We start from the raw sequence: 20,392 nt of genomic DNA on the forward strand, positions 1-20,392 counted from the left end.
TCGGCGGTAGCATGGACTCTTTACAACGTGATGAAACTACACGCAAGGTGTTGAAGCAAACAAATCGCAAGGCCTTCCTCCCTCCCTGCTGCAGCAGTACGCAGAAAGAAATAGAATGAATAGAACAGGCTTGGAACCTATACCCTGGCGATTCCGGGGACGCCATTCGGTGAATCTTTTTCCACTCTTGACTGCAGCGCATGCGGTCTAGTGGACGAAAGAAGAGTGTGTGTCCATTTCGAACAGTTAGAACGGTGGTCGAGTTCATTTGGCAGACCAATAACCGTCATCCAAAATTCCATGACCGTCACAGCCCTATCGTGAGGGTGTGCGCGTGCGCGTGTGTGTGTGGCGACGGCGGAGTAGCGGTCGCGTTCGAAGAGTGACAGGTCTAGGGAACGTCCACCTGGGGGAGGGGAGCCCTGTGCTCAGTTGTGTATGTGCGTGTGTGACTGCCTGCGTACGTGTGTGTGCAACTGCATTTTGGTCTCCAGTACTAAAGCCTGGTATTTGAGGGAGCTCCTCCATAAGATAATAGCGTTGTTTAGTCAGAGCAGGTCTAAGTGTTTCATCTCTAAGGCAGAAAGCAGCTAAATGGAGCTCTTTGTTGTTGAGGGGTCAGGGCATCTTACTGCCTGGGGCATTGCTATGGTAATAACACACACACAGACACACACACAGACGCACACAGTATATCCATGGTAATGATGGCACTGGAACTGGCCTGAGTATGCAAACACTTATCTGGAAAGGCCACTCAGGGTTACATCTCTCATTCCTCTTCCTACCTCTTTTGCGCTCTCTCTCTCACTTCCTGTCTTTATCTTTCTCTCTTGCTCTCGTTCTCTACCTCCTCCCACTCTTTATCCCTTCCTTTGACCTTCCCCATTTCTCCTCCCTGACTCTCTCCTCTGTCAACCTCTCTTTGACTCTTTTTTTTCCCTTCTCTCATCTCTCTCCTTCCTCTTCTCTGTCTGTGCAGTAAAGCTGTGACTGTGACAGATGAGTCTCTCTTGGCGTACCTTTTTAGATAATGAAGTCACTGGACACTTCTAGTCCTAAAGCTGAGGCATATACACACACACACACTTGAAGCCTGTTTGTGCTTATGTAGCTACTGACCACAGCGTCTGCTATGTGCTACCCCAGCGACAAACATTTGTTTTGATGTTGTTGGTTTAGAGAGAGAGAGAGAGAGAGAGAGGGAGAGAGAGAGAATACACACACACACACTCCCTTTGATTGGTCTGTGGAAATGCGCTACTCTCTCTCACTAAAAACAGAATGCTGGAGAAAGAAACCTACAGTAGCTAGTGCCCACAGGGCCTCTCCACATCCTAGTGTCTTGGTATTTTGATTTGTTGTTCTGTTGAAACTGTGTTTTAATTAACACACAGCAGATGGAGTGGGAATCATCCCCTGCCCGTGGTTCTCATCCTCTTCATCCCTCGCTCCAACTCTCTTTCTATCCCTCTCTCTAAATCCCCAAATGTCTCTTTTCTAACCCCTGCAATCCTTCCCTCTCTCTCTCTCCAGGCTTTCTTCCACCTGTCCCTCTTTCCTGACACTGTCAGATAATCTCTTTATTTCTCTCTCTCGAGCTCTCGCGTTCAGCGCTCTCTCGCTTTCACCCCCTCTTTATTGTGAGCTGAGTGATTTGGCCTTTCCCTGCTCTCCTTATCAGTACAGATGATCAGGAAGTCTCTAGCAGTATGACTCTGTCTGTGTGTCATTGACTAATGTCACATCCCATCATGATGCCATCATTGTGTCACTGTAATAATGTATTAACTATCATATGGGTCACCACACATCTCCTTTCCTCCGACCATGGAAATCACAGGACAGAACAGATAAGGACTCTGTCCCTCCCTATATATTGCATGAGCCCTTGTCAAAAGAAGTGCAGTACATAGGGAATAGGGTGCCATTTGGGGTGCATTCAAGGAATGGGCTGGGGATGAGCTCTAAACTGTAGACAGGGCACCAATATATCATTCTGCTCACAATTTTTCAGATATGGCCATTGATTAGCCAGGAAGTCGGCACAAGGAAGTAGGTTTTCACGGTCTATATCAGACCCTCATGTGAATAGAAAATATGTGAATAGAATTTTTTTTGTAGAATGACTTCTGGTGACTTAAAAAAGGATATTCTACTCCAAAATCTATGAAAATACGTCTGCTTTTCTTCTCCTCTCTCCTCTCTCTCTTCACCCTGCTCTTGCTTGACCCCAGGGGTGTCAAACTCATTTTGGAGGGTCGCACTTAATGTATAATACCCTGAACAAGAATATAAACACAACATGACGGCCCCATGTTTCATGAGCTGAAATAAAAGATCCCAGAAATGTTCCATACGCACAAAAAGCTAATTTCTCTCAAATTATGTGCACAAATTTGTTTACATTCCTGTTAGTGAGCATTTCTCCTTAGCCAAGATGATCCATCCACCTGACAGGTTGGCATATCAAGAAGCTGATTAAGCTGCATGATCATTACAGAGGTGCACCTTGTGCCGGGGACAATAAAGGGCCACTCTAAAATGTGCAGTTTTGTGACACAACACAATGCCACAGAGGTCTCAAGTTTTGAGGGAGCGTGATATTTGTGTGCTGACTGAAGGAATGTTCACCAGAGCTGTTGCCAGAGAAATGAATGTTCATTTCTCTACCATAAGCTGCCTCAAACGTCGTTTTAGAGAATTTGGCAGTACGTCCAACCGGTTTCACAACCGCAGACCATGTGTATGGCATCATGTGGGTGAGCGGTTTGCTGATGTCAACGTTGTGAACAGAGTGCCCCATGGTGGCAGTGGGGTTATGGTATGGGCAGGCATAAGCTACAGACAATGAACACAATGGCATTTTATCAACGGCAATTTGAATGCACAGAGATACCGTGACAAGATCCTGAGGCCCATTGTCGTGCCACCTACATCACCTCATGTTTCAGCATGATAATGCACGGCCCCATGTCGGAGGGATCTGTACATAATTCCTGTGCAGCTGAAAATGTCCCAGTTCTTCCATGGCCTGCATAGTCACCAACTGAGCATGTTTGGGATGCTCTGGATCGACGTGTACAACAACGTGTTCCAGTTCCCACTAATACCCAGCAGCCATTGAAGAGGAGTTGGACAACATTTCACAGGCCACAAACAACAGCCTAATCAACTCTATGCAAAGGAGATGTCGCGCTGCATCAGGCAAATGCTGGTCTCACGAGATACTGACTGGTTTTCTGATCCATGCCCCAACCTTTTTTTAAGGTGTCTGTGACCAACAGATGCATACTTGTATTCCCAGTTGTGAAATCCATAGATTAGGGATTCATGAATTAAATTGACTGATTTTCCTTATGACCTGTAACTCAGTAAAATTGTTGAAATTGTAGCATGTTGCGTTTTTACATTTTTGTTCAGTATACAGTATTTCCTTGCCCTCAAAATATCCATCGCTTTTGGTATTTTTGATGCTCCCTGACTGTCTAGCTATCAAGCTGGACAGAGTGAAGAGACTGTACATTTAGGTTCATTAATATTTCTACAGTTTTGATTTGGTTTGAATCATTTCAATGTCGATTGAGATCGTTTTTCCCAGCGGAGCGACGCTGCTAAATGACTATAGGGGAAACACTGCGGCTGGTCATCACGGTGGCAGGTCTCCATTCATCTCTGCTAATGGCCACTGGAGATATAGGCTCTTCTCTTCTTTACTCTCCTCTCCTCCATCTGTCCATACTGCCATCGATCTCTGTTTTTCAACTCTGTAGTGCCAGCCTCCCCTCTGCTGTCTTGTCTTGTATGTATTTTTCTTCTGGCACATCAATTACGTTTCTTCCATCAGCTGGCCTTTAGAGGGATTGTTAAATATAACTCACCAGCCTGCAGCCCTGTGTGACCTGGAAGAGATAGTGGGTGGATGGGTGGGGGGGGAGGGGAAAGAGTGCGTGGGTATCAGCCATCCAATCAACATCTTTCATCAGTAGATCTTTCGTTGTGTGTAACCAAAACCAAGCTCATCGAAGACAAATTTAAGACGGATACTTTTGAGTGTGTGTGTGTGTGTGTGTGTGTGTGTGTGTGTGTGTGTGTGTGTGTGTGTGTGTGTGTGTGTGTGTGTGTGTGTGTGTAGCCCTGGGCTAATTTCTGTATGAACAGTCTCTGACATTATTTAAATCTGTTTGAATACCTCTCTGTTGTTCTGGAGGAACTGTCAGCACGTTTACCACTGTGTCTTATTTCTGAACGTGTGTGTGTGCACGCTTGACTATTTCCTTCGGACGGCCTCACTTCCAGTAAAGTCTTGTCTTTTTTAAAGATATCAGACTGACCATTTCTAAATATCTACTCTCTCCAGCCGCAAGAGACACTGCTGTCTAAATCAAACACGCTTCAAAAAGGGCTATCCAGAAATCCCCTATCTGCAATTGATTGAATCCTTCAGTTAGTAGCTTGCTGCCTAATAGTGAGTGGCCCATGCAGTGTAGTGTAATGACAGTAATTACACTGAGAGTCGGGTGGAGAGGAGAGTTGGTTTGTTGTGACTGGGTCTGTGCTGCTGCTGTCTGTCTGGCCTGATCTCTCTGTGGGTCGATGGCAGTAACACACTGCCACACATTGGAAATGGAGCCTCTTCTCAGGGGAGGGATCTATAGACCAACTGTGTGTGTGTGTGTGTGTGTGTGTGTGTGTGTGTGTGTGTGTGTGTGTGTGTGTGTGTGTGTGTGTGTGTGTGTGTGTGTGTGTGTGTGTGTGTGTGTGTGTGTGTGCCTATATGATGTCTCATTGTGCTGAGACCGTAAACATCCCACCCCAGTACTGCAGTATCACACACTCGCATGCCTCTCTTTCTGTCTCGCCCACATTATGTCCATCTGCTGTGCTTCGTCTTTCCACACGTCTAGCCACGGCTCTGTATTCCCATATGGCTTTGCTAACTCTACTCAAACACACACATGCACTCCTCTGCTTCGTAGTGACAGACTCTGCAGTCGGGCAGGGTGGTCTGTCTTACATCTGTACCTGAGGGAGAACTTGTATTTCAACTAATCACACTCCTGCCACTCACCTCTCACTCCAGTTGTCTCCACATACACACCCCTCTCCTCTCTCGCTCTGAAATGCACACAGGCTACCCGGGTGCAATTACGATTGTGTCACATCAGCAATGTGAGAGAATAGCTTTTCCGAACCGACGGAGTCAGAAACGCCCAACAGACTGGTTTCGACTTGTCCTGACTCTGTTTAAAGTCACCACATGACTTGCAGTCAGTCGGTCAGTCAGTGAGTTCACCCCAAAGGTCACGTGCTTGCTCTTTCCCGAGCATGCAGTAATCAATATCTGTAGTACTATAAAAAAAAAGTAAAGTACAACCAAAACACTGGAGAAATAGAAATAAGACCATGAGAAAGTAAGTAACCTATATACAAGGTCAGTTCCAGTACCATATTTACAATTTGCATGGATACTGGAAAGGTAGGGGTAGATATGTAAAGGGGCAAGGTGACTAGGCATCTGGATATTTAATACACAAAACATCACAGTAAAAATAAAAGTGTTAATTTAACTCCTATAGAGTTGAATTCAACACTGTTTCAGATAACATTTGGTCCCAGTCTACATAGTGTTAAAGTTACTCTACAGGTAGTGTCACATTTTCAGAGTTAATTTTGTTAAAAATCACACACTTTTTTTTTTTCATCGTTACACTGAATTTAGTTGATTTTACACTGCAATGACTGCATAATTTTACACTCCGATTTAATTCCGACACGAGAGCTCATTGACTCCTCATAATGTTGAAAATACTCATCCTGGGTTAAAATAAGTCAACACTGTAATTTTTTACACATTTTTTACTGTGTAGCAGCAGCGTATGTGATTTTGTATGAAAGTGTGTGTTTTGTGTGTGAGCAAATGAAGTGTGTGTGTGTGTGTGTGTGTGTGTGTGTGTGTGTGTGTGTGTGTGTGTGTGTGTGTGTGTGTTGGACTGTCAGTGTGTAAGTGAGTGTGCCTAGCCCTTTCACACGTACCATCACACGGGGTGTGATCGTTCTACAGTGGTCCCTGAAGCGTACGATCACACCCCGTGTGATTAGAACGTTGAGAACACTCGTTTAAAACGCTTGTTTAGAACGGCCAGTTTCGAATGACGCAACAATCAGCATTTGAGCTGGCCACACTTTTTTTCAGAAACTATATACACAAACACAGTCCTTACAAAGTTATGTCCAGAATGTGAGCAGTTTATTTTTGGATGCAATGTTTAGATATTCACAGAAGTGTGTATATATAGCACAACACAATCATCCGAACCGGAAAAATGTAGGCTACATTTGTCCTAGCGCTAACTGAGGAAAGATTGACCCAACACAAGCAGTCATATTTTCTAACTCTCGGCTGACACAAACTACAATATGAATTGGCTAATAGCAATTACTATGTATAATTAATCACATCATGGGTGAGCTCACCATTGATCGAAATAATTAGGTAAAACACTTTCTAGAAATCGAAAGTAATCCGACGATTAAGTTTCAGCGCGCAGCCATGCATTTTTTCCACACAGAAACGAAGATGATAAGAGGAGACAAGATGAGTTTGGTCTGTTTATAGTATGCATGTTGAAGGGGTGTGTCATCTACCGTCGTTCACATCCCACCATTCATTTCCTCAAGTCCTCAAAAAAATGAGTGAACTCTTACTCACCTCATTTTGTTATAACATCTTTGGTCAAACAGACGATTACGTGAAACCCAGAATGCATTGTATGATAACAAACATGGCTACACAGCTGGAATTAGCTTAGCTCATCATAATCAGTACAACCTTCAAAAAAAGTATTTTACGCACATAATATGTGCCCATTACAATCTATGCAAGAATCGGAATGCATGATTTGTCACCTAGAATTGAAAACATGTGAATAAAACAGTAAATACACAAATAATTACCACTCAAAACATTTTCTGATAGTGATTTATTGATACAAATGGCGTGTGCAGGCAGTCAATCACGGTAACCTCTCACTCCCACTCTGAGCCATTCAGTGTTGTTGTTTATGTAACAATCACATCCTGAAATGGAGAGAACGTTCAAACATCACGTGCATAAAAAAACTCACGCTGGGGCGACCGTTAGAGATATTTGGAACTCACGCATGAAAGGGCTAGAGACCGTGCTAAATGAAATAGAAGGATCAATGCAGATAGTCCATTTGTTAGCTATTTGGGGATAGAAGCCTGTTGGTGTCAGATTTGTTGCTCCAGTACCGCTTGCCATGGGGAAGCAGATAGAATAGTCTATGGCTTGGGTGGCTGGAGTCTTTAGCAATTTTCCAGGTTCTTCCTTTCACACAGCCTGATATAGAGGTCCTCGATGGCAGGGAGCTCTGCCCCAGTAATGTACTGGGCCTTCCTCTGTAGTGCCATGCAGTCAAGGGCGGCGCTGTTGCCATACCAAGCAGTGATGCCGCCAGTCAAGATGCTCTCAATGGTGCAGCTGTAGAACCTTTTGAGGATTTGAGGAGCCATGCCAAACCTTTTCAACTTCCAGAGGCGGAAGTGGTGCTGTTGCGCCTCCTTCACGACTACGTGTGTGAGTGGACCATTTCAAGTCCTTAGGGATTTGGACACCCAGAGGAATGGAATAGCAGTGGCTTGCATCCTTGGTTGAAAACCTAAGACACTCTCAAGGCAGTCATTTTGTAATAAAAAATACTTTTATTTAAATAAAAAGCTTTTATTTAGCTAGACTTACCAAGGAAGTGTTTTAGCAAACAGTCATCTGTAGCTGTATTGAATTATCATTGCTTAGTATACAGAGTACAGTAAGAGTTAAGGTGTGTGTGTGTGTGTGTGTGTGTGTGTGTGTGTGTGTGTGTGTGTGTGTGTGTGTGTGTGTGTGTGTGCGTGTGTGTTACTAGTTTGTTCCGGTCCACAGGTCTGTGTAGTTTTCAACACCCTAGGACGGGACGCAGAAACCACCAATGTCTCTTTCATTATCTTCTCCCCACATCAGACGTGACAAACACAGCTCTGTTGCTCCAGTCATGCTGTCATGGAGCTGCAACACACACACATACACCATAAGCACGGACCCACACACACACACACACACACACACACACACACACACACACACACACACACACCACCGGTGTTGAGATACAGATTGAGTGTGATGCCACAGTGACATTTAGCTGAGACCTAATTGGAGTACCTAGAGACAACCAACACTCAAGTCTTGGGTTGGGGCTTTTTGCTATCAACCTGGGTTCACTGGTTCACCAAATGCCTGGTAACCTGACATGTCTTTTCTCATTCATATCCTACATATACCTGTTGTATACAGATATGTTGTGTGTATACAGGGATCTGTTGACTATTAGTCAAATGGGGTGCGGTTTGGAACTGACAGGATATTACAAGTACCATTACTCAGCCACACCGGTGTGCTGTTGGAATAACTGCTTATGTGTGTGAGATAATATGTAATGCTTATGTTGACATTGTGAAAGCGCTAACTGCAGGGGAGCTGTAAAAAATAGTGTTTCTGCACTTCTATTGTCAAGAATCTGCTTTGTGTTTGTACAGAATGTGTCCGTGTGTTTAGACTTAGAGAAGGACAGTGAAGTCCCTATTGCTAAATGGATGGTCACAACAGACTTACAATGCAGTGGTCCCCCACTGGCCCTGTTTACACCACACACACATCAAGGCATTCCTTCTTCCCTGAGAGGTGTGACAGAGACCAGTGTGCAGAAAAAATACTTATCATTCTCTGTGATTCTCATGGAATCTACTTGACATTGTGGGAGGGAGAGAGAGAGAGAGAGAGAGAGAGGGAGAGATAATTTATATATTTAACTGTTCTTATCACGGTCCTAGAAGGCACATCATTCCTTTGGTGAGGAGTCCAATACACCCCTCAGTGACGCCTTTTACTTCACAAGCCAGATACCCTTTTGATTTATGATCTCCTATAAAGTGACATACCAGTTTATGGTACAGAATAGTGTTTTACTCCCTCACCAATGTCATTCCAGCCTACAGCAGCCCTGCCCTTTCAATCACACTCTGTCATTCTAAAAAAGGAAACTAGTCATGTAATTCAATGGTATACTATTGAGTTAGCTCGCTATTACAGTAGTTACATAGATAGGTACAGTTGAATTTTACATACACCTAGGTAGGAGTCATTAAAACCCATTTTTCAACCACTCCACAAGTTTCTTGTTAACAAACTATAGTTTTGACAAGTCGGTTAGGACATCTACTTTGTGCATGACACAAGTCATTTTTCCAACAATTATTTACATACAGATTATTGCACTTATAATTCACTGTATCACAATTCCAGTGGGTCAGAAGTTTACATACACTAAGTTGACTGTGCCTTTAAACAGCTTGGAACATTCCAGAAAAGGATGTCATGGCTTTAGAAGCTTCTGATAGGCTAATTGACATCATTTGAGTCAATTGGATGTGTACCTGTGGATGTATTTCAAGACATACCTTCAAACTCAGTGCCTCTTTGCTTAACATCATGGGAAAATCAAAAGAAATCAGCCAAGACCTCAGAAAAAAATTGTGGACCTCCACAAGTCTGGTTTATCCTTCGGAGCAATTTCCAAATGCCTGAAGGTACCACGTTCATCTGTACAAACAATAGTTCGCAAGTATAAACACCATGGGACCACGCAGCCGTCATACCACTCAGGAAGGAGACGCATTCCATCTCCTAGAGATGAACGTACTTTGGTGCGAAAAGTGCAAATCAATCCCAGAACAACAGCAAAGGACCTTGTGAAGATGCTGGAGGTAACAGGTACAAAAGTATCTATATCCACAGTAAAATGAGTCCTATATCGACATAACCTGAAAGGCCACTCAGCAAGGAAGAAGCCACTGCTCCAAAACCGCCGTTAGAAAAGCCAGACTACGGTTTGCAACTGCACATGGGGACAAAGATCGTACTTATTGGAGAAATGAAACAAAAATAGAACTGTTTGGCAATAATGACCATCGTTACGTTTCGAGGAAAAAGGGGGAGGCTTGCAAGCCGAAGAACACCATCCCGACCGTAAAGCACGGGGGTGGCAGCATCATGTTGTGGGTGTGCTTTGCTGTAGGAGGGACTGGTGCACTTAACAAAATAGATGGCATCATGAGGGTGGAACAATATGTGGACATATTGAAGCAACATCTCAAGACATCAGTCAGGAAGTTAAAGCTTGGTCGCAAATGGGTCTTCCAAATGGACAATGACCCCAAGCATACTTCCAAAGTTGTGACAAAATGGCTTAAGGACAACAAAGTCAAGGTATTGGAGTGGCCATCACAAAGCCCTGACCTCATTCCTATAGAACATTTGTGGGCCGAACTGAAAAAGCGTGTGCGAGCAAAGGAGGCCTACAAACATGACTCAGTTACACCAGCTCTGTCAGGAGGAATGGGCCAAAATTCACCCAACTTATTGTGGGAAGCTTGTGGAAGGCTACCTGAAACGTTTGACCCAAGTTAAACAATTTAAGGGCAATGCTACCAAACACTAATTGAGTGTATGTAAACTTCTGACCCACTGGGAATGTGATAAAATAAATAAAAGCTGAAATAAATCATTCTCTCTGCTATTATTCTGACATTTCACATTCTTCAAATAAAGTAGTGATCCTAACTGACCTAAGACAGAACATTTTTACTAGGATTAAATGTCAGGAATTGTGAAAAACAGAGTTTAAATGTATTTGGCTAAGGTGTATGTAAACTTCCGACTGTAACTGTGTGTGGTAGTAGTGTGGTTATTAAGCCACAAGACAATTCAGTGATGACCTCAGTGGTGGAAAAAGTACCCAATTGTCATACTTTATTTTTATTTATCCTTTATTTAACTAGGCATACTTGAGTAGAAGTAAAGATACCTGAATAGAAAATGACTCTAAGTATAAAACTAAATGTAATAGCCAGTCTTAAGTGTCAAAAGTAAAAGTATAAATTATTTCACATTCATACTAAGCAAATCAGGCTGCACAATTTTCTAGTTATTTTATTTAACGATAGCTGCACTTCAACAGTTTTACTATCATATAAAAACGAAGCATTTATGTTTAGTTAGTCCGCCAGATCAGAAGCAGTACGGATGACCAGAGATGTTCTCTTGATAAAGTGCGTGAATTGGACAATATTCCTGCCCTGCTAAAGCATTCGAAATGTAACGACTACTTTTGGGTGTCAGGGAAAATGTATGGGAGTAAAAAGTACAGGATTTTTTTTTTTCCGGAATGTAGTGGAGAAAAAGTAAAAGTTGTCAAAAATATAAATAGTAAAGGACAGATACCCCAAACAACTACTTCCGTAAGTGGTACTTTAAAGTACTTTACACCACTGGATGAGCTCCAGGTCAGGCTATAACCATAGCTGTCCTCAAGACAATATGAAAATAATAATGTATTGTCTGGCTGTAGCCAATGGGCATATTGTTTGACTTTTATTTAACCAAACCCAATTAGTCCATTAAAAGTGTGTTTTTTTCTGTTTTTTATAGATCCTGTTATGGTGATGCTCATTTCTGATCTGTATGTTATCGTCTCGTTAAGACCTGGGAGAACGGCTGTTAGATTCGGCTAACGAGCTGCAGTGCGTTTTTAAACAGGCGTGTATGTTATGAGACGCAGTGTGTTTTTCCTGTCAGTCAGTTGGCTGGGAACAGATGTTACTGCAAGAGCGTTCACACGTACACGACACGACTCTCTGGAATGGCGCGGTATTGTGACTCAGATTTAAAGCTGTACAACATCAGGCCAGAATATTGGTAACAGACTGATCAGCTGAAATTGCTGCATTATTACTTGAATTAATAATAATATTGATCATAAAAATTCCCCTTCTCCCCCCCCTTCTCCAGGCGTGCCCCCGTCATTGTCTCCTCTGAAAGGAAGAGGAAGTGATGTCACGTCACCACAACCGCTTCGAGAGGGAGTACCGGGGGATGCCCTGGGAGAGGCGGGACATCATCCGTCCGGCTGGCCTACTCAACGGATCGGGAGCCAATAACAGCTGCCCAGCCGTCAACGGTAACAACCGCCCGGGACTCCTCCCACTGCCCGTCATCCCTTCCCTCCTGCCAACCCCGGTTACTGTTGCCGTGACGACATCGAGTGGTGGTGGTGACATGGTTGTCAAGCGCCAAGGAGGGGTCACAGTCACGGCCGCTGGCGCTGCCAAGGTAAGAACACGCAGGTCCTCTTTCTCTCTCCGTCCACGCCAAAACCATTTACCTCCCTCCTCATTATACACTCTGTCTCCGCTCTCCAACTCTTACCATTCTCGCCATGCAAATCTCTTTCTCTCTGGCCTCATTCTCCCTCCCTCTCTCCCTCCACTCTCCAACTCTTCTCAATCCCGCCAAGCCGTTTAGGCGCGTCCTCTCTCTCTCTGCCTCTCTCCCTCTTTGCCAAATGGCTGGCTTGTTCCCTCTTTTCTCCTCCTCACTAATTTTCTCCTCTCATTATGTAAATGACCTGAGGCAGCAGTTGAGATGTGTCCAAGCTGTAGGTGCTTACAGAGCTCTGAGCAGGGTTTACAGGCACGTGCTTTCCAATATATGGAATACTTATTATAAACTTACACTATGATAAACTTCATTGGATAATCTAAAAAAGATCCTGTCTTTTCCCCCTGATAGCTGTTTTTCTGCTAGCTCTTTTTCATTGTAATCACCAACCCTTACTCAAAACTGGAATCTGAAAAGTTCTACGCCCTAGTACCATTTTGAGATTTGACCTCTTACGTTTACTTTTATGCAGTGAGTTCACTGTGAGTTTTCTCTTCTCTCCTGTAACCCAAGGAGTTACCTAGATACTCTGAGAGAGGCAGCGTCACCAAATGAAGTTAGAAAACCAAGCCTCATCCCTTCTCCTGGCTCTGCTAGTTCGACCACCATTCATCTTCCTCTAACTTTTTTCCGCAATATCACATCAGTTTTCTTTCATTTAACTCCACAGGGCCTGAGCGTCTCTCCACCTCTCTCACCCCCACATCACCCCATTACCATTACATGGGCTTTGTTTTCTCCTTCTCTTTCTTTCCCCCCACATTATCTCATTCTCTCTGTGTCTCTCTCTGTGTCTCTCTCTCTGTCTCTCTCTCTCTGTCTCTCTCTCTCTGTCTCTCTCTCTGTCTCTCTCTCTCTGTCTCTCTCTCTCTGTCTCTCGCGCTCTGTCTCTCTCTCGCGCTCTGTCTCTCTCTCGCGCTCTGTCTCTCTCTCGCGCTCTGTCTCTCTCTCACGCTCTGTCTCTCTCTCGCGCTCTGTCTCTCTCTCGTGCTCTGTCTCTCTCTCGCGCTCTGTCTCTCTCTCGCGCTCTGTCTGTCTATCTCTCTCTCTCTGTCTCTGTCTCCTCTGCCAGGCAGTAGTGGTAAACAAGACTGCAGTAATGCTGCTGCTAAGTGAGCATCATTAGATGGTTGAGAGAACTCTCTGACCACAGAAATGTTAAATCTCCTCCGGCAGCCAAGTGGCCTCTTTTTGTCTGCTGAATAATGACATATATCCGGAACAGAACTCTCAGCAGCCACCGTCTCCCACCATGGCTATTGTCATCAGTCAATGGCTGCCAATGTGATTAGGACCACTCAATATGGCTGCCATGCATATAGCATATAGCTTCAGTAGCTCGGCTGGTCTGACATGTGTGTCAGATACATGGACGGTTGATAATCAGTGTGTGTGTGTGTGTGTGTGTGTGTGTGTGTGTGTGTGTGTGTGTGAGCGAACCTCCACCAGATGCTGGCCTGTCTGCTAGTGTTTAGTCAGGGATTTAACTCTCCTGTGTGTTGTCTTCGACACTTCGTTGTAACCTTTTCTAGCAGCATATAGAATAGCATCATTAAAGAGATTCTCCAGTACATTTCTATACATTTGTATACATTTGTGATCCCCGAAAATTGCATACTATGTCGCATATGTGCAGATACGTGCACCACGTAACTGCATTCTCTCTCTCTCTCTCTCTCTCTCTCTCTCTCTCTCTCTCTCTCTCTCTCTCTCTCTCTCTGCTGTGAGTGCATATTGCTAGCTGTCACTCATGGCGAGGGGCTGGAATTTTAATTGTTAAGGAGCTGACCCACGTGGGAGAAATGTAGGGAAAATGGCACTGCACAGCTTCTAGTAAACAGCCGCTTTCCAGCTAGGGATTTTGTGGCTATTGGAGTAAAACAGTAATTCTGCTCATAGATTATGCATGTATGAACTACACATTGACACATTCAGCCCGAAGCGGGAGGTTTAAAAAAAAAAAGAAGACTTACTAGTCGCCATCCGGAGCATGTCTTTAAACAGGAAACACCTAGAGGCATAAGCTGATGTTTAATAATGGCCTAATGAAACACCGACACACACACTGGACATCCACAAACCTTAGAGCCACCTCTCTCTCTCTCTTGTCATCTGCCATCAAAGCAGCTCTGCTCTGAGTCTCTCAGTGTATCTGTCCAGCAGTTTGTGCGTGTATGTGCATGTGTTTGTCAGGCAGAGGGATGCTGTTGGTTCTCTGTCCTGGCGCTAGCCCGTTGCTCACTTAAAGGGATACTTTGGGATGTTGCCAATTAAGCCATTTATCTACTTCCCCAGAGTCAGATGAACTCGTGGGTACCATTTCTATGTCTGCGTGCCATTTGAAGGAAGTTGCTAACTTGCGTTAGCGCCATGACTGGAAACCAATGGGAACAGCGTGCATGCTCTGGAGAAGTAGATAAGGGGCTTCATTGCCCAAAGTATCCCGAAGTATCCCTTTGAAACCTGACAGGCTGTATTGATGTATGCTCTGAGGACGTCTCTCAGCTGTTCTCAGTGTGTGTGTGTTAAGGTTGGGCGATAACGATGATTGACCGACATCGTCGATGGTGACGACATTGTGATGTGACAGACAATGGGTTAGCGTATTTGAACTTGACTGGCACCGCGCAGTAAAGAACAGAGTCTCGCAGCACATAGCAGGGCAACACACAAGTGACATTCTGAATAACTTGCCTATTCCTATTTTCTATAGCCTATTTCAATAAATATGTTATATGCAGAACACATTAGAGGAATGCAGGCCAAACAGAGTGGAGAATTCCACCAAAGCAGCGCAGAATGTCCAGTCAGAAAATGTTCTCGTTCTCTCTGATGCATGGGGGCCTTGGATATTAGTAGTGTTCACGAACTGGAGGTGGTTTTATTTGGCCCCCCAAGTTTTCTGAGCAAAAAATATACATTTTAAAATGTATTATTGTTGGACATAATAGACTTAAAAACACCAGGAAATCAGCTCCAAGTGATTTTAATTTTAAAAAATCTGTTCCCAAGTATTCCCACGCAAAGGAGAGAAACGTGATCATGAAATTGTTATGTTTTAGTCAAACATTATACTCTATCTGCCATCTAGAAATTACTTGTATTTATGTTCAGGCCCCCCGACCATCTGCTCGCAGCTCCATCTAGTTGATGAACCCTGGACTATAGACTAAAGAATTGTATTTTTTTTAAAACATATTTTTACTACGGACACTCCTTAACTATTTTGTGTCTAGCTGTTTTAAAAAAACGTAGCCTATAGTCCCGTCTCTCTTCATTCGATAGGCTATGAATAGGACTTTGGTTTATAGGCTACGGTTTCATCATTTTTATACAAGGATTTCTCCCGTTCAAACAATGAATAACAGAGCTTAAAAACACAAGGTAGCCAGGGGACTAATAATGAGAGATAACAAACAATATTAATAGCCAACCTAGTCTTTTCATATTATTCTTTACGTAAACCGAACACTCCATTTAGTATGATACGTTTAATATGGTATGTATTCATTTTTGGATGTCCATCACCAATTTCGTATGATATAATATGTATTGTAATTTGTGACATATGTTACGAATTTGCAAAACGTAAAATGTTACAAATTTGCCAAATGTACAATATGTTACGAATTTACGAAATGTATGATATGTTATGAATTCTAGCTAGCTCACTAATGTTAGACATAGGCTATTCTCAATCACAGCTTTATGAAACAGATAATGTTATTTATTTACTGATGCAAATAAAGCAATTTATTATCCAGTTCTGAAGACTGTTGACGGCTTCTATCCAGCTCGTGCTTTATAACCTAACTCATTACGGTAAGACAGTTCCTCATCGGACTGTCACCGCTCCATCATGTGTGAGGGACACACACACAAACCTGTTCCATGCTGAAGCTCCCCCACCAGAAAGAAATATTAGAAAAGATTTGCATGCACTTAGCCTCTGCCCAGGCTTTCAACAACATTATCTTTCATCATGATTCATCCAGTTGTAGTATTCAATTTCGTGCTGTAGGTTTGGTTGGCCAATATGGGCCTATACCATCATATATCACAATGTTTTATGGGTACATAATCCCGATAGGACAAAGGTTGACATTGCCCAACCCGTGTGTGGGCTGGGTGTGTGTACATGGGCCTGTGGATTGGGTGTGTGTGGGCTTGTGAGCTTTGTGTGTGTGTGTACAGTATGTGTGAGCGTGTGTGAGTTTGTATTTTTGCGCGTATTTTGACAGTATGAGTGCTTGCATGTGTGTATTTGGTATTGCAGGCCTGTGTGTATCATCTTTAGCTAGCTATGAAATAAACGCACGTGTCGGCTTCCCTGGTTTGCACGTCTGTCTGTGCGTTAGCAAGGCGTGATGAAGCGCCGTGTGCTGAGACTGGAAGAGTACCATCTGGCCACGATGTCCATCATGAGGTACAGCTAGCCACGTGGAACACCACACTACACTTAGGCTAGGAGAGCACTTCTAAATGATCTCCCTTATTTATCCAAGCATGTATTTTTTATTTTAATTAATTTGTATGTATTTTCACTTTGTTTCCAGCGCCTGGATCTATTTATCCAGATGAATCCTTGGCCGTTGACATCACAACACTATTTCTGTTTTCAGGTGATGAATAGCATGTAAGGGCTCTCGCTGGGTCGTTTTTGGTTTTGGTCAAAGAGAAAGCAGCGCGGCAATCAGGGTTTATTTGGGTCAGAGACTGACTAACACAGGCCATTCACTTTCATAGATTCATGAAGTAGGCCTAATTACCCACAACAGGAAAGAAGGACAATTTAACCTGTTTTGTAGAAGAGGCCTTTAGCTAGAGGTAACATTTATGTACAGATTTTTCTATAGAATGTTATTGGGTGTTTTTATTTTCTGAATGATATTTGGTATTTTATTTCTGTGTCATTTGGTATTTTGTTTCAGAATGTTTATTTTGGTCTTTTTTTATCAGAATGTTATTTGGTATTTGTGAGTGTGTTATCAGGTTTCAAGCCAGGCCATGTTCGATGGATCATTTTAATTTGTCGACACTAAAATGTATATTCCAGAGAAATCTCTTTCCCATGGTTGGTTGGATCACCAATTGATACATGCTGTGTATTTCAGGATCTCGAGCTCTAATGCCCTAGTTTCACAGGCTAATCCCTGTTCCCCGGTTAATATGTTTAACCTCTTCAGCACCACAATATAAAACCTACATTTTACTGGTTTTCTGTTCCATTGCAAAAGGTTTTCTCTTACTTAAAAAAAATAAAATAAAAGTTTTCTGTTCCATTTCTACTAGCTTCCTGTTCCATTTCTACTAGCTTTCTGTTCCATTTCTACTAGCTTTCTGTTCCATTTCTACTAGCTTTCTGTTCCATTTCTACTAGCTTTCTGTTCCATTTCTACTAGCTTTCTGTTCCATTTCTACTAGCTTTCTGTTCCATTTCTACTAGCTTTCTGTTCCATTTCTACTAGCTTTCTGTTCCATTTCTACTAGCTTTCTGTTCCATTTCTACTAGCTTTCTGTTCCATTTCTACTAGCTTCCCGTTCCATTTCTACTAGCTTTCTGTTCCATTTCTACTAGCTTCCCGTTCCATTTCTTACTGAATTTTCAGTTCCATTTAATACTGGTTTTCTGTTCAGGTAGACAGTTAGAAAGTGGCAATACGGGCTGTGGTATTATTGTTGTATTATTAATAGTCCTATTATTGATTTGGTAATATACAGCCCCCACCCACACACAAAATCTATTCTCTCTCCCAGTCAAGTGTACAATATACAATTAGTGGTAATCTTTCCCACATACAGTGAGCTCCAAAAGTATTGGGACAGTGATGCATTTTTTTGTTGCTTTGGCTCTGTACTCCAGAACTTTGGATTTGATTACATTTTTTAATTTAAGTGTATTTTCACCCATATCGGTTGAACAGTTTAGAAATTACAGCCCTTTTTGTTCATAGTCTCCCCATTTTAGGGGACCAAAGGTATTGGGACAAATTCACATATGTGTAGTAAAAAGTTCTGTTTTTGGTCCATTATTCATAGCACGCAATGACTACATCAAGCTTGTGACTCTACATTTTATGTTTGTTTTGGTTGTATTTCAGATTGAAGATGGCACGGTGATGCTAAAACGTTGGTGATTTATCCAATAAATGACTGGGAGTTGATGTATCGTGTGTGCGAGTCTTTATTTTTATAGCTTGTAGTTTATTCGCCGTTAGTCAGCACCTCCACACAAAATACTTTTTCTGGACGTGCGCCAGCTCATGTTTTCTTATCTCCGATTATTTTGTACCCAATAGAAATGAATGGTAAATTATGTATTGTGTCATTTTGGAGTCACTTTTGTTTTAAGTAAGAATACAATATGTTTCTAAACACTTCTACATTAATGTGGATGCTAACATGATTATGGATAATAATGATGAGTGAGAAAATTATAGACAAACAAAATCATCTGAAACATAATCAAAATAAACAGCAAATGTATCCAACAAATGTGTAGAGTCACAAGCTTGATGTAGTCATTGCGTTCTATGAATATGGGAGCAAATACTTAACTTTTACTACTTTAATACACATATAAGTGAATTTGTCCCAATACTTTTGGTCCCCTAAAATGGGGGACTATGTACAAAAAGTTCTGTAATTTCACATTAAAGCTGACAGTCTGCACTTTAACCTCAAATCAAAAAGTACTGAACCAAAACAACAACAAAAAGATCAGTCTCAATATTTTTGGAGCTCACTGTATCTGAGACAAACACAGTACAGTGCCTTTAGAAAGTATTCATCCCCTTTGATTTATTACACATTATGTAAGAAAATAATTATTATAAAGATTTTGAAAAACATCATTCCATTTTGACATTATGGGGTAGTGTATATAGGCCAGTGACGACAAAATAATCTCAATTTAATCAAATAAAATTGTATTTGTCACATGCGCCGAATACAACATTCACCTTGCAGTGAGATTCTTACTTACACTGCCCTTAACCAACAATGCAGTTTTAAGAAAAAAAAGAGTGTTAAAGTATTTACTAAAATAAACTGAAGTAAAAAGAATTAAGGAGCAACAATAAAATAACAGTAGCAAGTCTATATACAGGGGGTAACGGTACAGAGTCAATGTGTGGGGGCACCGGTTAGTCGAGATAATTGAGGTAATATGTACATGTAGGTAGAGGTAAAGTGACTAGGCATTGATAATAAACAGAGTAGCAGCAGCGTGAAAATAGGGGTGGGGGGGGGGAGTCTGGATAGCCATTTGATTAGCTGTTCAGGAGTCTTATGGCTTAGGGGTAGAAGCTATTAAGAAGCCTTTTGGACCTAGACTTGGTGCTCCGGTACCGCTTGCCGTGCGGTAGCAGAGAGAACAGTCTATGACTAGGGTGGCTGAAGTCTTTGACAATTTTTAGGGCCTTCCTCTGACACAGCCTGGTATAGAGGTCCTGGATGGCAGGAAGCTTGACCCCAGTGATGTACTGGGCCATTCGCACTACCCTCTGTCGTGCCTTGCGGTTGGAGGCCAAGCAGTTGCCATACCAGGCAGTGATGCAACCAGTCAGGATGCTCTCGATGGAGCAGCTGTAGAACTTTTTGAGGATCTGAAGACCCATGCCAAATCTTTTCAGTCTCCTGAGGGGAATAGGCATTATCGTGCCATCTTCACGACTGTCTTGGTGTGTTTGGACCATGATGGTGTCCACATCAACAACAAACTAAGGAACTTGAAGCTCTCAACCTTCTCCATTACAGCCTGCCGATGAGAATGGGGGCGTGCTCGGTCCTCCTTTTTCTGTAGTCCACAATCGTCTCCTTTGTCTTGATCACGTTGAGGGAGAGGTTGTTATCCTGGCACCACACTGCCAGGTCTCTGACCTCCTCCCTATATGCTGTCTCATCGTTGTCGGTGATCAGGCCTACCACTGTTGTGTCATCGGCCAACTTAATGATGGTGTTGGAGTCGTGCTTCGCCATGCAGTTATGGGTGACTGAACACGCACCCCTGAGGGGCCCCCGTGTTGAGGATCAGCCTGGCAGATGTGTTGTTAC

The 20,392-nt window shown here is 42.8% G+C and overlaps 1 protein-coding gene across 4 annotated transcripts in view; it reads left to right on the forward strand.

Moving 5' to 3' along the window:
- Positions 1 to 20,392, forward strand: part of LOC106571749 (kelch-like protein 29) — a 323,412-nt gene that overhangs the window by 96,000 nt on the left and 207,020 nt on the right. For all 4 annotated transcript variants that reach the window (XM_014145163.2, XM_014145162.2, XM_014145161.2 and 1 more), the window contains one exon: positions 11,909 to 12,229. In XM_014145163.2, coding sequence (XP_014000638.2) covers positions 11,951 to 12,229 — 279 coding nt within the window. In that variant the 5' untranslated portion in view covers positions 11,909 to 11,950. The remainder of the gene's footprint in view (positions 1 to 11,908; positions 12,230 to 20,392) is intronic.

Source organism: Salmo salar, chromosome ssa15, assembly GCF_905237065.1.
Source record: "Salmo salar chromosome ssa15, Ssal_v3.1, whole genome shotgun sequence".
Classification (NCBI taxonomy): Eukaryota; Metazoa; Chordata; class Actinopteri; order Salmoniformes; family Salmonidae; genus Salmo; species Salmo salar.